Source organism: Hevea brasiliensis, chromosome 17 (assembly GCF_030052815.1).
Source record: "Hevea brasiliensis isolate MT/VB/25A 57/8 chromosome 17, ASM3005281v1, whole genome shotgun sequence".
Classification (NCBI taxonomy): domain Eukaryota; kingdom Viridiplantae; phylum Streptophyta; class Magnoliopsida; order Malpighiales; family Euphorbiaceae; genus Hevea; species Hevea brasiliensis.
In genome coordinates this window covers 42,501,173-42,519,461 of record NC_079509.1, presented here as the reverse complement: position 1 = coordinate 42,519,461, position 18,289 = coordinate 42,501,173, and the positions used below count along the sequence as shown (strand labels likewise).

The following is an 18,289-nucleotide window of genomic DNA, read 5'->3' as shown; positions in this document are numbered from 1 at the left end:
GGGTATTATCACCTGGACCTACACTAGGAGACACTATCGTGCTAAGCATTTTTGCTTAGTGGTGCACTAGCATAATGAAAATACAATATACAAACAAAAAAATAATTTCATGCTTGTATAAAATAAGAAAATTCACATTTAAATACTCATAAATCATTTTAAGAAGAATGTAGAGTCCATAACATCAAATCTTTGTAGTCATTTTACAGTATTTTTCTCTCATTTTCTTATATTTTCATATTTTCATGATCTTTAGAAATAGTCATTGTCATTGGATCTTTCATTTTCCTTAATTCAATGTTCAACTTTCTTAATTTATTCAATGCCCAAAGTAACTTTTAACAGGACTATTTGAACTGGATACATGGGTTTTACTGGCAATGGACACTCGGTGCCTCGGGCCATCATACCGTCAAACACATCAGTGCCTGCCGGGTATGTAATATAGTGGGCATAAAAGCCATAGGAATAATCATATTGGACACTCGGTGCCTGCCAATGATTATTCAAAGCAATCATGAATAAGAGATAACTATATCGGGCACTCGGTGCCTGCCAATGGTATCCGAGCATATAAGCCATGGGCAGTACTGCTAATCTCCTTCCTTCTTGGCATGTCAATTTATCCAACCTATTCACTACTGTCTAGGCATACTCGGGCTAATTTATTATCATTAGCAATTTAATGTTCTCATTTTTTCATCATTTAGGTACTATTCTTTCATAATTCCATCATAATCTCAATCATCATGGGAACATAAGTCCCAAACAGAATTTCACATGTCATTCATTCTTGATAAGTCATTGGCATTAATCACAATTCACAATTTACACAATTATACTTGTATTTCATAAATTTCAATTTTGGTACCTTAACTTCAGTAATAGATTTGGCCAAGGTACAGCAGGAATTAGGCCATACCTTCTTCATGAGAATTATAGATCTATGTCTTATGTTTATTTTGGCTTTAGAATCATTCAAATTGCATTTATATAGCTTGAGTTATGTCCATTTTGCCAAAACTATTCAGGTGAACAATTTTCAGTTTTCAAGTCACTTCCAGAATCTAGGCAGATTTTTGGACTCATTTTGTCAAACAAATTTGGATAGGTTACAATCATAATTTAGTATTATGGTCTTCATATGAATTATTTCCCTATGTCTCAAGATTACACAGGTTCAAGAATTACTCAATTTAGAGTTTTGTAGAGTGAGTTATGTTTAATTTAGTGTGTACTATTTATTTGGTCATTTTTTAGAGTTTCAGAGTTTGCATTTCTGAATTCCAGCCAACATTTAGGAATCTTCCAATCAGTTGCAAGTCAAGGGTTCCCCATGAAATTTATACCTCTATATTTTAGCTTTCCAACAAGGTAAATTTTACCTCATTTGAAATTATATACAATGAGTTATGTCTAGGTAAACAGGACAAGTTCAAATGCACTACTTACCTGATCGCAGGATAGGTTTTGGACAGTTTTTGGAACCCAGATTTGAACAGGTTACACTTTGAATTTGTAATTTTGTTCTTCAGGAAAGTTGTTCCTTTATGTTTTAGCTTTTTAACAAATCATGAATCACCTAATTTGGAATTTTCTAGAGTGAGTTAGACTTATTCTAATCTGGACTGTCCAGGGTGCCCTGCACCTAAGTTTCAGGTGTTGTAAGTAAACTTTTAACAGTTATTTCAAGTGTTTACACATAAAATTTGGGTAACTTGTCTCCATGAAAGTTTTAGTATATTGTCTTACCTTTAATTTACCATTGGTTTCACATTAATTGGAGTTGTATAGCTCAAGTTATGAGCATTCAATTCTACTGGACTCAAGTTGTCTAGATTTCATGCTTAGTGCACAAAATCAATTTATTAAATTTCTTCAACAAATCATTAATGTTTCTAAATCAATACATATCAAATAATTATAATACAATCATAATAGTATTAAAAAGGCTTTATACCAAGAAAACCCTAATTGTATAAAATCCTAACTTGATAGCAAAAACTTTGAAAGTTCAAGGGATTTCTTAGCGCTAACCTTGATTTCAAGGCCTAATCCACCTTCAATTCTCCAACACTTTATTCTCCTTCTTGGTCTCCCCAAACCAAAATTCTATTCTTCACTAATCTTCCAAATTTCTTTGAATTTTTGCTTGGTTTCTTCAAATCAAGGTTTGATGCTTGATTTTCTCTCAATTTTCTATGAAAATTATGGGGAAATTCATGGGTTTTAAAGCTTGGAATGAAACTTTCATGGAGGATAGAGAGGGAGTAAGGGATGGTAATGAGGAGAAGAAGAGGAAGATGATGATGTTTATCATATTTTAATTGGTGTTTATTTATTTTAATTCCTAATGGCAAACTTATAAATAAGTGGAAATGACAAACTTGTAAATATGTGGAAATCTTTAATCATTAGGTTTGACTAATTAAATATTTATGTTTAATTTTTAATAATCATAATTAATTAAATTAATCCACTTCATTAACTTAAGCATTCACATCTTTAGTCAATATTTGACCTTTAAATTTAATTGACTAAATTTTGCTGTTACTGGGTTTCTACTTATCTTTTCCCAGTGAAGTTATCCATCGCTAGGACTTATACTCATTTAACTGATTATACTTCACTTCTTTTACTTATTTTTCAACCTTACTTGATTTTTATTAATTTAAATTATGACTCCTTACTTAAATTTAAGGGTAATTTCAGGCATTCCAGTATGTTCGAACAAATGTTAGTCGCTGAAACAGTATAATATATGGATTACCTATAGTAGGGGTGTTACATTCACCTTTGTAGTACAATGTTTTCTTACATTGTGATGTTTTGAATTAAAATGATTTTAAAACGTACCCAATTCTTTGTAATGTGTTCATTGGGTTCTAAGGATTCGACTTTGGCATCCGTTGAATATATTACAGGAGGCATGTTACGTCTAGGAAAGGGGTAAAGCGTGATATGTTATGTTGGTATCAGAGCAAGGTTTGAATTGCATACTAGGAGGATTTCCTATATAAAATGTATAATTTGTATAACTACTCAAATATTTAAAATTGTTGCATATAGCATATTTACATTATATTATCAAACCAAACGGGTGAAATTTTCTTTTCCTTTTTATGGAGGTATTAGAGACACAATGTCTCACCGTGCTACCATTGAGGCTGGAGGTGATAACTTCAACCTCTAAGGAGAAGAGTCAGAGGCAGGAAATCAACCGAGACAGGAGCATAGGGAAAATATTCAAGCTCCTAAAGGTTTTAATGATCAAGGTCCTTAAGTACCTTGAGAACAAGCACCACCAACCCCACTAGTAGCTATACTTGGGTTAACACCAAAAAAAGTAGCTACCATTATCAGTGCCATGACTGCCCAATAGCAACAAGATATGATAATAGCAGCAGTGATAACTGATAAGCGATGAGAAATTTGGATAAATATAGTGCAGTGGAATTCAAAGGCACTATTGATCCCTTGGTTGTGGAGCAGTGGCTGAAAAGGACGGAGTGGGTATTTAAAAAGATGGAGTGCACAGATGCACGAAAGATTAATTATGCAGTTTCTATGTTATATGATGATGCTTTCTGAATAGTGAAAGACTATTCTCGGTAGCATGGCGAAACCTCTCAGACTGACTCGGTTCAATTCAAATTTAATTTAATTTAAAAATTAAAATTTGTAAATTAAAAATTTCAATTGATTGATTTAGACTAAAAATTAAAAAAATTAATTTCTTGATTTTTAAATTAAACTTTTTAATTTAGTAAAAAATTTAAGAATTTCAATCTGTTAATTATTTGATTTTTGAATTAAATTAAATTTAAATTGAGATTTTTAAATTAATTTAAAGAAGATAGTTAAAAATATTTAAATTGAACCCCTTTATTAAATACACTAGTAAAATTAAATATTAAGCAAAAAAAAATTGTCGATGCAAGCAATTTTAATGGTGTGGTTCACCAATGTGGCGGCTCAAAATTATCCAACGATTATTTCCTGGTGCTACAAACACCAATGAGGGCGCACACCACCAAACCCTTTCCGAACCGTAGCAAACCAATCAGGTGCATCGCAGTCCACCGAAGTCAAACATAGACCCCACAAAGTAGTCAACTTCATGTAGGGTTTAATAGCTGCTGCCTCGGAGTACTTCTTTCTCTTTGGCGGAAGCCGTAAAGGTCTCTGCTTGCAGAAACCGACCAAGAGCCCCTCTCCCAACAGAGACAAACACAGGGAGGGACAGTGTTAATAATTGAGAATCCAGCTCAATTCCTTTAGAGGCCGAATCGTTGCGAATGGAAAATATAGTTATAAGTAGCACAGAACTGAGTATGGAACCAAGAGAAGATGGGGTTTCCGATGTTGCAAATGGATCCTCGGTGGTTACTTGTTCTTTGTTGCGGAGAAGGATTGAGTTCCACCCTGCAAGAAAATCGTTTACTGGGTTGAGAAATAGCAGTGCTGGTGGCGATTTTCGAATTGAGACTCTAAACCCTGATCCTGGTCGTAAGAGGCCTTCAGGGTTGAACCCTTATCAGACTGGGAAAAAAGTGGACGGTTCGGATTTCGTTGAGAATGGGCTTGATCCGGAGCTCAGTTTCGGGATTTCTTTTAGGAAAATTGTGAGTACTATAATGGGTTTATGCCTTCTTTAATAAGAAAATTCTATTGCACGATTTTGAGAAACAAAATGAGAATTGATTTGTTTGTTTAGGCTCATCGTTGCTTTTGATTAAGAGGCGTTTTAACAATATCAGTGTTTCTGAGGCTTCACTTTTTGGTTGGTTTAATGGAGAGTAAATTGATTGCCTAGACTCCAGAAACAGTTAAAAAAAAAAGTTTTGAATGGTTCTGCGTGCTATGATTTTTGCTCATTATTAAGCTATCAATTTGAACTCCATAGCTTAATTATGATCTTGTTTCTCTTTTCCATACTGTTTCTTGTTTTTATGATTTTTTGTGGTTTTCATGTGGTGAAAATATGTCTTGTTTTAAACCTTTGTTCGTTACATATTTATTGATCTATCTGTTTTTTTCCTGGTTTAATTTGGCCATTCCAACTTTGAATTAGACTGTGAAACTGCTTCTTCGTAAGTTTCAATGATTCTTGTAGTATTCCTCTTTTTAAAAGGCATACTGCGTCATATTCTATACAGCTTTAGTGCTGTTTGTGTTTTTGGTTCAATTTCAACATTGATGCTCAATTCGTTTTCTAATTGCAGTGCTTGGTTATCTCTAATCGTTTAGTTTTTCTTCCAATTGTTTTGCCTCATCATTATCATTACTTTAGTTGACTTCTGTTGGTGTCTTTTGTCATTGTATCTTTTAATTGGTAATATCATGTTGCTGTGTGTGCATTTTTGGTAATTTTGATTTGTAATATTCCTTCCATCTTTATACTTTTTTCTTTGAATTACGTTTTACTTTTTTTAGTGGTTTTCCATTTTTTTTCTTTTGTGTTTGTTTCAAAAGTTTTCTAGGATTTTGGTTTGTTTTGTGCAAAATTTGTCAGTGTGAATATAGATGCCAGTTTCATTTGATAAAGAAAAATGGACTTTCACTCTTAACTTTAATTGGTCTCTTGTTGACATATATCTATTTTCTTTTATTGGGTTGTCTGTCATTTGGAATTATGGCAGAAAATTTTCCTTTTTTTTTTTCTCCCCTGGACTTTGTTTTCAGTATTTTATATTTTTTATACTGGGTTTCACATCAAGTCACCAATTTTAAGTTGCTTTTGGGGAAATTATGCTTGCTTTCAATGTTTTTGATGCTTCAATAGTCAATACTTTTTTTTTTTTCAAAAAAAGCTGTGTAAATTTGTCTGTTTATCGTTTTTAATTGTTAAAGCTGTGTAAATTTGTCTGTTTTATAATTTTTAATTGTTTTGGATTTTGTATATATTTACTGTGCTCATTATCATTAAAGTGGTTGTTGGTTCAAATGTTTCTAAAACTTGCATTCCAATCTTCTTCTTCTTCTTTTTTTCCAAAACAAAACCACTCAACTGTGTTTAAATTTAGTCGTTGACTCTTCCAAGTTTAAACGTTTTTAATTTTTGGTTAGTTGGTTTGCATATTTTTCTCTTTCTATGTATCTCTTAAATCAGTTTAATTGAATTTGGAATCTAGTTTCTGTTTATTTGGTGGTAAATTAATGTTTTTGGGTTATAATTTGCATGAACTTTGGTTAGCGCTTTTGAACTTATCCAGTTGCTTACCTTTGAGGTTCACATGAATAATCTTCAGGGTGCTGGTTTGGAAAATCTTGGAAACACTTGTTTTCTCAATTCGGTTTTGCAGTGTCTAACATATACTGAGCCTCTGGCAGCATACTTGCAAAGTGGAAAGCATCAAAATTCTTGTAAGTAGCTCATTTGTCCCCTCATCTTTTGCTTCGCTTATGCATTCATGATGCACTCTATGTAATTATAATAGCATTTTTTGGATGTAAAGATTGCTTTATGTGAAAATGTAGATGTTTTGTTTGATTGCTAAACCAGCTTTCCATCCCATAATGAGTTTATGCGGTTAGACTATTATTTTTCCATTATAAGCAATCTTCATAGGGTGGGGATACTGGGATGTTTCTCAATAATCCTTGTTCTGGAGTTTTAATGTTTATTTAGTTTGATTACATTTATAACTGATTATGCTTCTCTATTTTTCTCTTTTGTGGTAGATCAAATATAGCAATTTCAAAAACTACTTGCATTTGCACCACTCGCATCCTATGTTACTGGGAATCGGGTACATGTGTCGGAACTGGATACATATCCATGTGTGAAATTTTTAAACTTTCTAAATAGAAAATACGGGGATATGGTTCCAAATTTAGATACGGGTGCTCGGTTACGCTATGTAAATAAAATAAAAGATATAAAGCTATTTCATAATAATTATTGTGACAAAGTAGTTAAGTAGATAAATCATACACTTATTTCATGTTAATTTTTTTTATTATAAATTTTCGAAATTTTAATTAGCAGAACTGAATATTATCGTTCAATGATAGCAATAAAAAATTTTCTGCAAAAATAACAATTTAAAATCTCTAAAAGTCTTAACTAGATAAAACAATAATAGTTTGTACTAAATTTTGATTTAAAAAAAAAGAAGAAACAGCAAGCATGCAAATGGATTAACACAAAAGTACCATTGTTGGCAACAAAACAAAAGGGGCAGCGTATTGGAAACAAAGAAAAAAGTCAGCATGACGGCATGAATTCAGGTAAAGAAAGTATGAAAAAGAAAAGAAACCCAATTGGGTTGGGAAAGGGAAGATATGAAGAAGGAAGAAGAAGAAAAATAAAAAAATAAAAAATAAACCTAGTAAGCCAGGTCAGATCTTCATCATCATCATCATCTTCTTCTTCTTCTTCTTCTTCTCTTTTCTTCTTAGTCTTTTTCGTTTGGGTCTGCGATTGATTATAACTCTGTTCGTCTTGTCGCTGTGTCACTATGTGTCCAACTTGATGCATGTGTGTTAGACACACATCCCCTGTCGACATGGATATGGCATGGTAAATGGAAGAGTCCAAGTATAAGAGCTTTCATCAATTGAGCATTTCGGCACTTAACCCCTTTTTTAATTTTTTATTTTATTTTTTTACATAGTATCAATGTTTGATGATATAATGGGCCTGATTCATAACCTTGGGCAAATAAATGGATGGAACCAGATGCCACTTTGTTTCTTTTTGTGTTTTGCTTGAACTCCTGGTTAGGTGAATTTCTTTAGTGATTAGAATTTGAATCTTTTTGTGGTTTATTTTGGACTTGATTCAATTTAGCAAGGCAGTTCAACTAGTCTCTTCTCCAAATCCCTCATTAAAGATGTTGAGTCTACTAATTTGTTTATGGTGATTCCTTCACTTGATCAATGTGTTGAAGACATCATGGTATTTGGATGGATCCTTTTGGTGGTAGGTTTTTGGGTTCTGTGGTAATGGCTTTTAATTTTTATTTTTTAGACTTGATCTGTAGATTAGCATTAGAGGTTTTGATGTTGCAGTGGTTTTTAGTTTCAGTTTGAAAGTCTAGAACTTGATGTGATTTTTTTTTTCTGGTTTTTTTTTTCTCTACTAATTTTTGTTGATTTCAATGGGTTTATTACACATACTTGTATTGTTTTCAATGGGTAGATTGCAAGTGGACTGTGGTATATGCAGCTTGGCGTTGTTTTTCGTGGTGCTGATAATTGTTCTGTAGCTTCTTTTGAGGCGAAAGTTCTGATACTTAAAGTTGGAATATTAATTTTGATTTGCATGGGACATCTGTCATTTGTTTTAGAAATGTTATACTCAGGGGTTGTGATGCAAAATGGGAATGTGTTGTGAAGCAAAATGGGAATGTCCAATGGCCTGGAACCAGCCACTAATTTTTGTTCTGTTCAAGTCCAAGCATTTGATTCTTTTTTTTTTCAGCATGATTCAAGATTGGTTAAGGCGGTTCTTTGCAGACAAAATTGCCTAGTTTTCACATCTTTTGTGGGAACCTCAGTTTGTCTCTTTACATGGAGGATCAAATAACAAATGGCATCTCAGAAAGCCAGTGCTTTCATCTCTTGTTAGCCCTTGGCTTGCTATGATGCGTACGCTACTTGTGTTTATTTTCAATAAAGCATGATGCAGGATTGGGATTTAAAATTAGGGTGATGATGCCCTGAACTACTTCCATAACCATTTTATACTGGGAGATATTTTGTTGTGCAATTATCCTTGAATCTTTAATGTGGCTTGCTTAATGGGAGTTAGTAGTTGGTTAATAGTAAGGGAAGCTTTGTCATACTTTTTTGTTTCATAAGCCAAGGGCATTATGTGTTTGTAAGAAAATTTTCTGAGTTATGCTGACATTTTTTTACTAATATGCATGGTTGATCATAGAGGCAACTTTTTTGGCTTAAGCTAATAGTGCATCCACTAATTCAGTGGCTAACAATGTTATCATGAGGTGGATCATGATTGCTTCAATTTTAGTATCTTTCTGGGAACACTGGTGTGATCGTTTCATTGTTTCACCCACTATTGATATTTGTATATGGCTCATTCAGGGTCAACTCTTTAAAACAATAATATTTGATTAGTTTCTTAGGTTCTCTATATCTTTTTTGTCATTCTTTTTGTTCTTTAAGGGAGGGAAACTTTCTTCTGTTTTGTAAAGAAATTAATCGCTTGAGTATGTTTTTGCAAATGCATGCACATGCATGCCTCAACATTTGATTGCAGAAATGAGAAGTCAATGAAGCTCGCCCATGTTAGCTTCTGTTTCACTCTGAATAGCCTTGTTGTAATTATTTCATTTTTGCCGTTTGACCTTCCATGAACTCTGCACATAATTGTTCTAAGCTAACCTTCTTGTCTATTGGTGTAACGTGCAGTGTTATTAAGGCGAAAGGCGATACTGAGGCGATAAGGTATCCCATGGCCTTAGGCGAGAGGCGAGGCAAGAGCCTTTTTGAAGCAAGGCGAGAGCCTTTTTGAAGCAAGGCGCTGTAACCTAAATTGCCTAATATATATATACTTCTAACATGAAAATTCATTCATTTAACTGGTTTAATAAAAGCACATTAAATTACCATTTGCAAATGCACAATACCTTTTTATTCTAAACCAAGAGGAGCATGTCAAACTTCCCATGAATGGGACATAAACCATTTTAAAATTAAATTAATTAACCATTCTAAATGAGATTTACAATATCCTTTTAATAAAAATCATTAACAATTGACAATAACAAAATGCATATCACAGTGCCCATATCATAAACAATATGAAACAACAAATTAACAAAAAAAAAAAAAGGTGCTACTGCTTGATAAAAATGGCATAACTGTTTGTGAGAGAGAAAAGCATAGAAAAGATAAGAAAAAAAAAAGAAAAAAAAAGGGAAAATAAGTAGGGGAGAAGAGAAAAAATGGCGTTCTCCAAGTTTGTTGGTGAGAGGAAAACGACAAGTGAGAGGGGAGAAGAATACAGAAGAAGAATAGAGGAGAGAGAGAGAGAGAGAGAGAGAGAGAGAAAGGAAACATACCTGGTTTGGTGCCGTTCTGCAAGTCTATTGGTGGCGTGAGTTTAGGGTTCCTTTTTTTTTTGTATTTTTATGCTGTTTAAAAAAAATGGAAAAAAGGAAAATGGACTTTCTTCAATCAGGCGACGCCTTGGTTGTCCAGCAATCTCAGGTGTGCGCCTCCTTCAAGTTGCCTCGCCTTAGCTAGGCTAGGAGCCATGCCTCGCCTGGCCTCGCCTCGCCCAGTGCCTCGCCTGGCGCCTTTTATCTCCTTTAATAACACTGGTAATGTGGGCTTATTTTTTTACTCATTTTCCTAATGATTAAATTTATTATTATTATTTTTTAAATGTCTAACATGTTTTGGGATGATGTACACAGTTGTTCCTATCTCAAGCATACGTTTGACCTTAGTTATTTGTTGCAAATCTTTCTATGAGGAATACATGATCTCAGTAATCAAATCCACAATTTTCTTGGCTATTAGATCTTTTCAAGTGCATTTCGCAAGAAATATTGGAAGTATCTTGCTGAGGGTGAATTTGCAAATTCTGGCTGTCATGTGTAGTTGTCTATTTTCTCCGAGAAATTTTTAACATTTTGAGCGTGGAAAATTATGCTTATTTGACTGATTCTGTCTGTATCATGTTGTGCTCTAGATTATATGATTTTGTCATCCATGCTTCCATTTTCTTGTTGCATATGCTTATGCAAGTGTGCTTGTATGTCTTCTCATATATCTGCCTTAGATGTAGTTGATTTTATTTCTAACTTTTGTTTGATTAATTTATGAAGGCCATATTGCTGGTTTTTGTGCGTTGTGTGCTATCCAGAAACATGTTAGTCGTGCTCTGCAATCAACTGGGAGGTCACTGGTGCCCAAGGATCTTGTATCAAACTTGCGTTGTATCCTTGTGGCTTTTTCTTTGCTTTACTTGGTATCTTGTATATGGCTAGTTTCTCTGTTATCTAAATTTCTAGTAGCCATTGGGGTGGTTAGTCAAGAAACAAATTCTATGGTACTCACCACTACTTCTATTGCGCCTCTTTATGTCTTCTTTCCTGTTTTCTTCTTCTGGAAGATGTCTAGTGCTGTTGCTAAGCAATTTTTCTTGGTTGTTTGATTCTGTGCCTAAATATACAAACTTGTTAGCTGTCAGAGTTCCCTGTGACATGGGAATTTCAATAGTTGGACTGCTCAATTACATTTGTTCCTTCAGTACTGTTTTGTTGGAGAACTATAAGTAACAGGTTCTTAATTACCTGATAAAGCTCTTTCTTCTAGTTCACTTGTTTCCATACTTGTAATTCTTGACCACATATTTAGGCATATCTCGGAACTTCAGAAATGCTAGACAGGAGGATGCTCATGAGTACATGGTAAACTTGCTGGAATCAATGCACAAATGCTGCTTACCTTCAGGAGTTCCAAGTGAATCCCCTGCTGCTTATGAAAAGAGTTTGGTGCACAAAATCTTTGGTGGTCGCCTCTGTAGTCAGGTAATCTTTCTTGCTTATCTGTGAGTTTGCTGACACATTTTTATGGGTTGCAATTTACCTCTTGAGTTTATAGATAGATGCATTTATATTGCATTATTGCCTTGTGTCTTTAAGGTGTTGAATTACATCCAGTCATCCAGACTCCAGACTCCAGAGTTTTGATTGGCAGTTGAGAATAAAGGACACGTGCTTGGGAGAAGGAGAAAAGAGGGGGGGGGGGGGGGGGTTGTTTGGTTGTTATGCGAAATGTTTTGTATTTTACTACACCTCTTAATAAGATTATGGATATATGCATGCATGTGCCACGGTGTTTAAGATGTTGAATTACATCCAAGGAAAACGTCAGCAATTGAGAGTAAATGACACATGCTAGGGGTCGGTTTATGTAAAACTGTTCTGTTTGTTACACTCAAGTTCATTTTACTTCTATTTAGATATTCTCATTTCTGAAGAATAATTGATTGGGTTTTTGAGCCGTTAAACTTGAAAGAATACTGAATTATACTTGATGTATAGTGTGTCTAATGTTCAATTTGATACCTTCTCAGGTGGAATGCCAACAATGTTTGTACTGCTCCAACAAGTTTGATCCATTTTTAGATTTAAGTCTTGAAATAGTTAAGGCAGGTTCTTTGCCTGTAGCAATTCAAAACTTTACTGCTGCAGAGCTGCTAGATGGAGGAGAGAAGCATTATCAATGCCAGCGATGCAAGCAGAAAGTTAGAGCTAAGAAAAGGCTTACAGTTCATAAAGCTCCATATGTGCTTACCATCCATCTAAAGCGCTTTCATGCACATGATCCTGGACGGAAAGTTGACAAGAAAGTGTCATTTGATCGTTCATTGGACATGAAACCATTTGTCAGTGGTTCCTATGTGAGTAAACTTGTCATTCTTTCAAGTCTTCTGGACTTCATCTTATATTTTCCTGGATCCTTAATATATTTTTAAGTCAGTTTTGAACTTAAATCAGACTGTAAGATGCCATGGTATGTGAAAATATTTCCATTTCTTTTTTTATTGGCTTAATTTTTATTTGTTAATTTATGTGTTTGGCGATATTAATGCAATTTATTTTTCAATTTATTTGTTTATTTATTGTGCAATGACCAAAGGGTATTAAACAACAACAAGTTGCTATTCTTTAATCCCAACAAAATTATTAAATCTAAACAAAATTTTCTCTTGAAGGATATCACGCAAAATGATTGCCTGAAACTTGAAAGACATTATCCGGTACGTACTTCATTAGAAAGGCCAAGGCAGGCAGTTGAAGATGTTTCACCAAGCTGTTTATAAGTGGCAAAATCAAATTAGTTTTATCAAGAAATTCAACATATGCCTATTTCTTTCTTTTGTGTTTCTGCTTGACAACAAAAAATATCAAACCTGGACATTTTCTGGCATTCTTGTATGCATTACTTTCTAACCCTTTTGGGTTTTGTCTTATATGTGTCAATATCTCTGGTTGATACATCTAAATTAAATTACAAATTTATGCCAGGTTGATGTATTGTAATGATTCTAAATAAGGGAATTCCATTCTTGCTGTAAAAATGAAACTAACATTGGTTCAAATGTCTGATATGTAGTCTGCCTGCCATACTATGTATTGTTGACAGTTGAGTTGAAAAAATTGTGGCTTAGAAGGATTTTATTAACGAAATTATTGTGCTTATCCATTCATATTTTCCTAGAAAATGGGATTTCTTTTATTCTGATATTTATTTTTTATGTTTATCCTTTCATATTTGTGTTTTGCAGGAAGGAGATTTGAAGTACAGTCTCTATGGTGTTCTGGTACATTTTGGTCATAGTACCCATTCTGGTCACTATGTCTGTTTTGTTCGCACATCAAGTGGTATATGGTATCTCCTCAATGACAATGAGGTCAGAGCATCTAAAGCCATTCCCATGCCTTCTCTTTCTTTTCTGTGGTTAACAAATTTGGTGAGGTTAAATTTCTTTAATTTAACAGGTTCGCCCAGTTAGTGAGAAGACTGTTCTAGACCAGAAGGCTTATATGCTATTTTATGTCCGTGATAGAAAAAGTTTTGTTTCAAAAAAGCCTGTCGATGTAGTTCGGAAAGAAAGTACAAAAGCAACTACTGGCAGTAATATTACGAATTTGGTTTTCAAGCAGTTGTCAAAGGAACCTGCAGATAATGGCTCAGTTGGGAATAGATCTTTGGCTTTAGGCTCTGCAGCTGCTGTTAATAAAAAAGATTCACTAAAAAGTGGTGCATCAAAGAGGATCCTTCAGAAAGAAAATCGACCAATGATTTCTGAAGGCTTAGTGATAAAAGCAGATCCTGTTGCAGGACCATCAAGTTCACCACTACCAAAGAACCTGCCAAAAGAAGTCTCTCCAAACCCAGATCTGGAAGATTGTTTGCCACCTTCAGCTCCATTCATTATTAGCAAAAGTGACACTGCTAAAGTTGATAATGCTATTGTCATGCCTGGGGCGAAAAGTGACTGTAATGAGGCATCTTGTAACAGCAATGAGCCCCAAAATTCACCTATTGAAAAGCTTGTCACAAATGAGGCCTCAGGAAAGGTAACTGGATGTTTAAGACCCAGCATGGACTTTGATCTTGATTTTGTTCTTGCCTTGTTCTAACTTACGAATTGCTTGGTCCATCCAGATTAATCTCGTCTCAAATGTGGGAGTTAATGGATCAGAGGAGAAGATCCCAAGGCTCTCTCTATCTGTAGATTCTAGTGACAAAGTGTTGAACAAAATAGACAGTGGAAAATCACCAAATAAATCTAGCTGTAAAAGCAGTCAGGTGATTTTGTATCTCTCTTTTTCTGTTTTTTTTTTTTTTTTTTTTTTTTTTTTTGGGGGGGTACTTGGAAATCGTCATTAGGTCAATTTTTGACTAGCTTCTCTTCCTTTCTTAGGGTGGAGGTTTTCCCAATGAGGGTGCTGCTGGGAATTCATTTGGTGTTGAGGATGCAGATAGTAGTAAACGAATTGTAAATGTGTTGGTTGTATCGTCAACCCCATCAGATATGCCAAATGAATGTCGACACAGTAAAGCTTGTGATTGCTCATCTCATAAACATTTTAAAAGGAAGCTTTTAAATTTTAGGATTCCAAATATGCATTTTGGCTCAAAATTATTCAGAGCATCTTTAGGCATTCGGAAAAAGAAGAAACATAGAAAGTGCAAGCACCGCTCATCACGGACCCAGAATGTCATTGAAGGACAATTGCTGGAGAGTAATTGTTTATCATCAGATGTTGGGCCATCTACGTCAAAGATATCCTTGTCACTTTCATCGGGCTCAACAAAATCTCAAAGGAAGAGGGCTAAATCTCGTTCAAAGTGTAGAGGCGATACCCTGATGGATGCTGTGGATGAAGGATTTGAGAATAGGAACAATCAGAACAGTGTTCTGGTTGCGATGGATAAACAGTTAAAAAAGAGCTCATTATCAATATCTGAAGTGAACCAACAGGTTGCAAGTGTTCTTGATTGTACAGAAATTAGCAAAAAAGATGTGTCAGAAAATGCGGTGATGTGCATGCTTACTCGAGGTCTAGAAGAGACATCTGGTGAGTACTTGTGTTGACCAGTCATCCAAATATTTTCCAATTATTCATATATTTTTTTTTCTCCCCGAAATTACAAATGTTGCCTTTTTATCTGTTAATTTCATTTCATGCATATGTGGTGCTGGACCTGCTGGTGTGTTGTGTGTGAGTAACTGAGTATATTCTTTATCCCCTTGTATCATGTCGGAGCTAGTTCCAGATAAATAGATGGCTGCCTTTTCCTCTTTAGGCTCTAGTTTTTATTGTGGCCAATGAATTCTTAGACCAATTCCTTTTGAACTTCTTCTGCACTTGCAATTTCAGTCAGTGTTACCAATGGCCTATAGCCTCATGCTCCATATACTCGGGTTTTGGCCTTGGTGATGCTGACGTGTGAGTGTATCCTGTGGGTTCAGGCTGAAGGAAAATTTCTTATTTGGAACAACTTAAAAAGAAATATTGTTTTCAGATGCTTATAATATATGTCCCTGCCATGGAATTTCATGCAATTGAAATGCAGGGTTCACGCTTATTTCCCCGTGGTTCAGGTTAGCATCTTCCTTCTGAGTTCACAAAATCCTTGATGGACCTATGCATAGACAGTCCTTAGGCAGTCATCTTTTCTACAATGCCCAATCCTCCGTGCAACTGGAGAAATAGCAAGATGATAAATAATATTACTTTTCTGCTGCTTATTATTAGTTTGACATGCTGAATATTGTTTTTGAGCCATGCCTTGTTTGTTGCAGTTGCACATTGGGATGGGATAGAGGTGCCTCAGTCCCAGATTGTGGAATCAAGTACTACGGAAAATCTCTGCATTGGTTATGTGCCAGATGTGTGGTGAGTTGGAATCTATCTCACTCTGATGTTCTCTGTCAGCATGTTTGTCTGTGTGTTTTTGGGGTAATTTCACCCAAAGGTATCAAACTCATAGCTAATCTCGTAGAGCAAGTTTCATTTGTCTCTTAAAAATACTAAACCTTGATTTCTGTGATAAAATCAAAATGAAATTCAGATCAAATTCAATACAAAATTTGATGTGACAATCATATTGAACTTTCAAAATATTTTTTAAGTACTTAAAGAGCACAGAGATAAGCAGAAAGAGCAAATGCCATATATATACACACACACACAAATTTAAGATAAATTAATCAATGAAGTGTAGAAAAGGGGGGAAAAAAGGTTCCTTTGGTGTAGTGTGAGGCAACAATAGTGTACGAGGCATTCCTAATAGGAATGAGGACTAATGCGAGGTTAACTGTTATATTTAAGATTTAAAATACATTTCTTACTCTGCAAAATATCCAGATTAAAGCAGACCTGCAAGATTCTTTTAGCCATAGTTTTGTGAATCAGACCTAAATCTTCCTATTCTAAGGACATGTTTAGTATGATGTAATCAAAGGTGTAATATAATCGTGGTTACATTGCATATTTGATTACTTTGTTTGGTAACGCAAAAAAATTTGATGTAATGAAATGATACATAATGTAATCAATTACACTTTAAATAACGTAATGATTACTGCCCCCTTACGCTGACATACATGTGAAGGCCTGTTAAACATAAGTATAGAATGGATTACCGTGATTCCTGATCCCTTTGAAAAATTGATTGAACTTTGAACGTTTTGCCCCTCTGATGGACATGGTATTGTTTTAATCTGCATTTTACTGCTATAATCTTCCACAGGGATGAAGAATATGATCGAGGTAAGAGAAAGAAGTTAAGGCAAACTAAGCACAACTTTGGTGGGCCAAATCCTTTCCAAGAAATTGCCAGCAAAAAAACACAATTTAAGAAACTGAAGATGGACCGATCTAGCTCTGGAAACAAACCATTCAGGATATGAACTCGTTAACATGTGGAGCCACACGATTTGTCAACATGCTGTCATATTGTATGTAGCAATTATTGCTGTGTTAACAAGTTCTGTAATTTTTGTTTTTGCTTTATTTATTGAAAGGGGGAGACTGAATCTGCGGAGAGATACAAGGATGAGAGACTTTGGGATAGATGTGTTGTTAGAGGACCAAGCTATAATGGTTTGCATGTTTAGTAATGTAAAACGATTTTTTTATGAATTTTCTTGATCATAAATATATCCTGCATTGGTGAGTGTTCTGTAGGCTATAAACAGTGACACGGCTATTTTTGGTAGATCGTAATATACGATTTCTCTTTTAGGTGCAAATATTCATTTATTAGTATTTTTTTAATGTATACCATTTGTATTGAAAATTATAGTTTACAGTTATTAAATGTAATCTGCATTAATTTAGCACCGTTTTTCATATAATTTATCAATAAAATTATAACTTTCTATTCAAATAGTGTATTTAAATGTATTTTAAGACCCATTATGGTGTATTGATTTTTTTTTAAAGTGTAATATTACGTTTGTTAAATTTTATTAAATGTTTATTTATTATAAATTTTGCATTGATAATGTAAGAAACATATAAGAAATGATATTTCTTTATGTGACATTTGCGATTCTTCGGTTACATTACAGTACCTCACCCTTTATACAGTGTAGTTTTAATTAAATACTTTTTGTACCATAAATGACATCAATTATTTTTTTATGATCTCTACAAATAAGTATAGATTTATCGAAGGCTAACTGTTGGTGAAGTTTATTCGGGATTTATTTTTTATTTATATTCATATTTTTTAAATTAAATTTTCCTTTAGGTGAAGAAAGTATAATTATTTTATCAATAATTGAGATTCAATTAAAAAATATTTAAAAAAGCTGATGACATAATTAAAGTCTTTATGAGACATAATAAATTTTGATTACACTTGCATTACTGCTTATTAAACATAGTAAGTGATGACATTGTTATTGAAATAAGTTTGATTCATGTAAAATGTTAAAAAAGAAAATACGTTTAAATGTTAAAAAATTACATGTGTTAATTTCATGGTATCTCAAATTTCTTCATCATCTACCCACACCAATGAAGAAATCAAATTCCAAGAAGGTGAAGCTAAGAAAACAATTGGCATCATATGACACTAGACACCATAATCCTTCTTTTAACAAAAGATTAATAAAGGGTTGGTGGTTTAATCATCAAATTACTTGAGATTAGACTAAATTAAACACATCCCTCGATCTACACACTCATATTGTATGAGAATAATGGAGAACATGTGATGATTGTTATGATGGATATAGGCAGTTGCTGTTGCATGCAGATGCAGGTGAACACATATTCAA

General features: G+C 34.1%; 1 protein-coding gene across 2 annotated transcripts; it reads left to right on the top strand.

Annotated features, from left to right (window-relative positions):
* The first annotated feature begins 4,145 nt into the window (after window positions 1-4,145).
* LOC110667244 (ubiquitin carboxyl-terminal hydrolase 23) lies at window positions 4,146-17,197 on the top strand. 2 transcript variants are annotated; one of them, XM_021828043.2, is made up of 11 exons: window positions 4,146-4,625; window positions 6,306-6,366; window positions 10,806-10,916; window positions 11,338-11,510; window positions 12,059-12,385; window positions 13,274-13,399; window positions 13,488-14,069; window positions 14,158-14,301; window positions 14,417-15,074; window positions 15,803-15,896; window positions 16,753-17,197. In XM_021828043.2, the coding sequence occupies exons 1-11, from the start codon at window positions 4,299-4,301 to the stop codon at window positions 16,910-16,912; spliced, it is 2,763 nt and encodes a 920-aa protein (XP_021683735.1). In that variant the 5' UTR covers window positions 4,146-4,298; the 3' UTR covers window positions 16,913-17,197. The 2 variants fall into 2 exon arrangements, with proteins under 2 accessions (XP_021683735.1, XP_021683734.1); XM_021828042.2 differs by having other exon boundaries at window positions 6,252-6,366.
* Window positions 17,198-18,289: the final 1,092 nt, after the last annotated feature.

Excerpts from the sequence above, each read along its gene's own strand:
- LOC110667244 (XM_021828042.2), top strand. The coding sequence starts at position 4,299 with ATGGAAAATATAGTTATAAGTAGCACAGAACTGAGTATGGAACCAAGA. Across the intron at positions 4,626-6,251 it reads GGATTTCTTTTAGGAAAATT|GGTGCTGGTTTGGAAAATCT; the intron begins GTGAGTACTATA and ends AATAATCTTCAG. Across the intron at positions 13,400-13,487 it reads ATCTCCTCAATGACAATGAG|GTTCGCCCAGTTAGTGAGAA; the intron begins GTCAGAGCATCT and ends TTAATTTAACAG.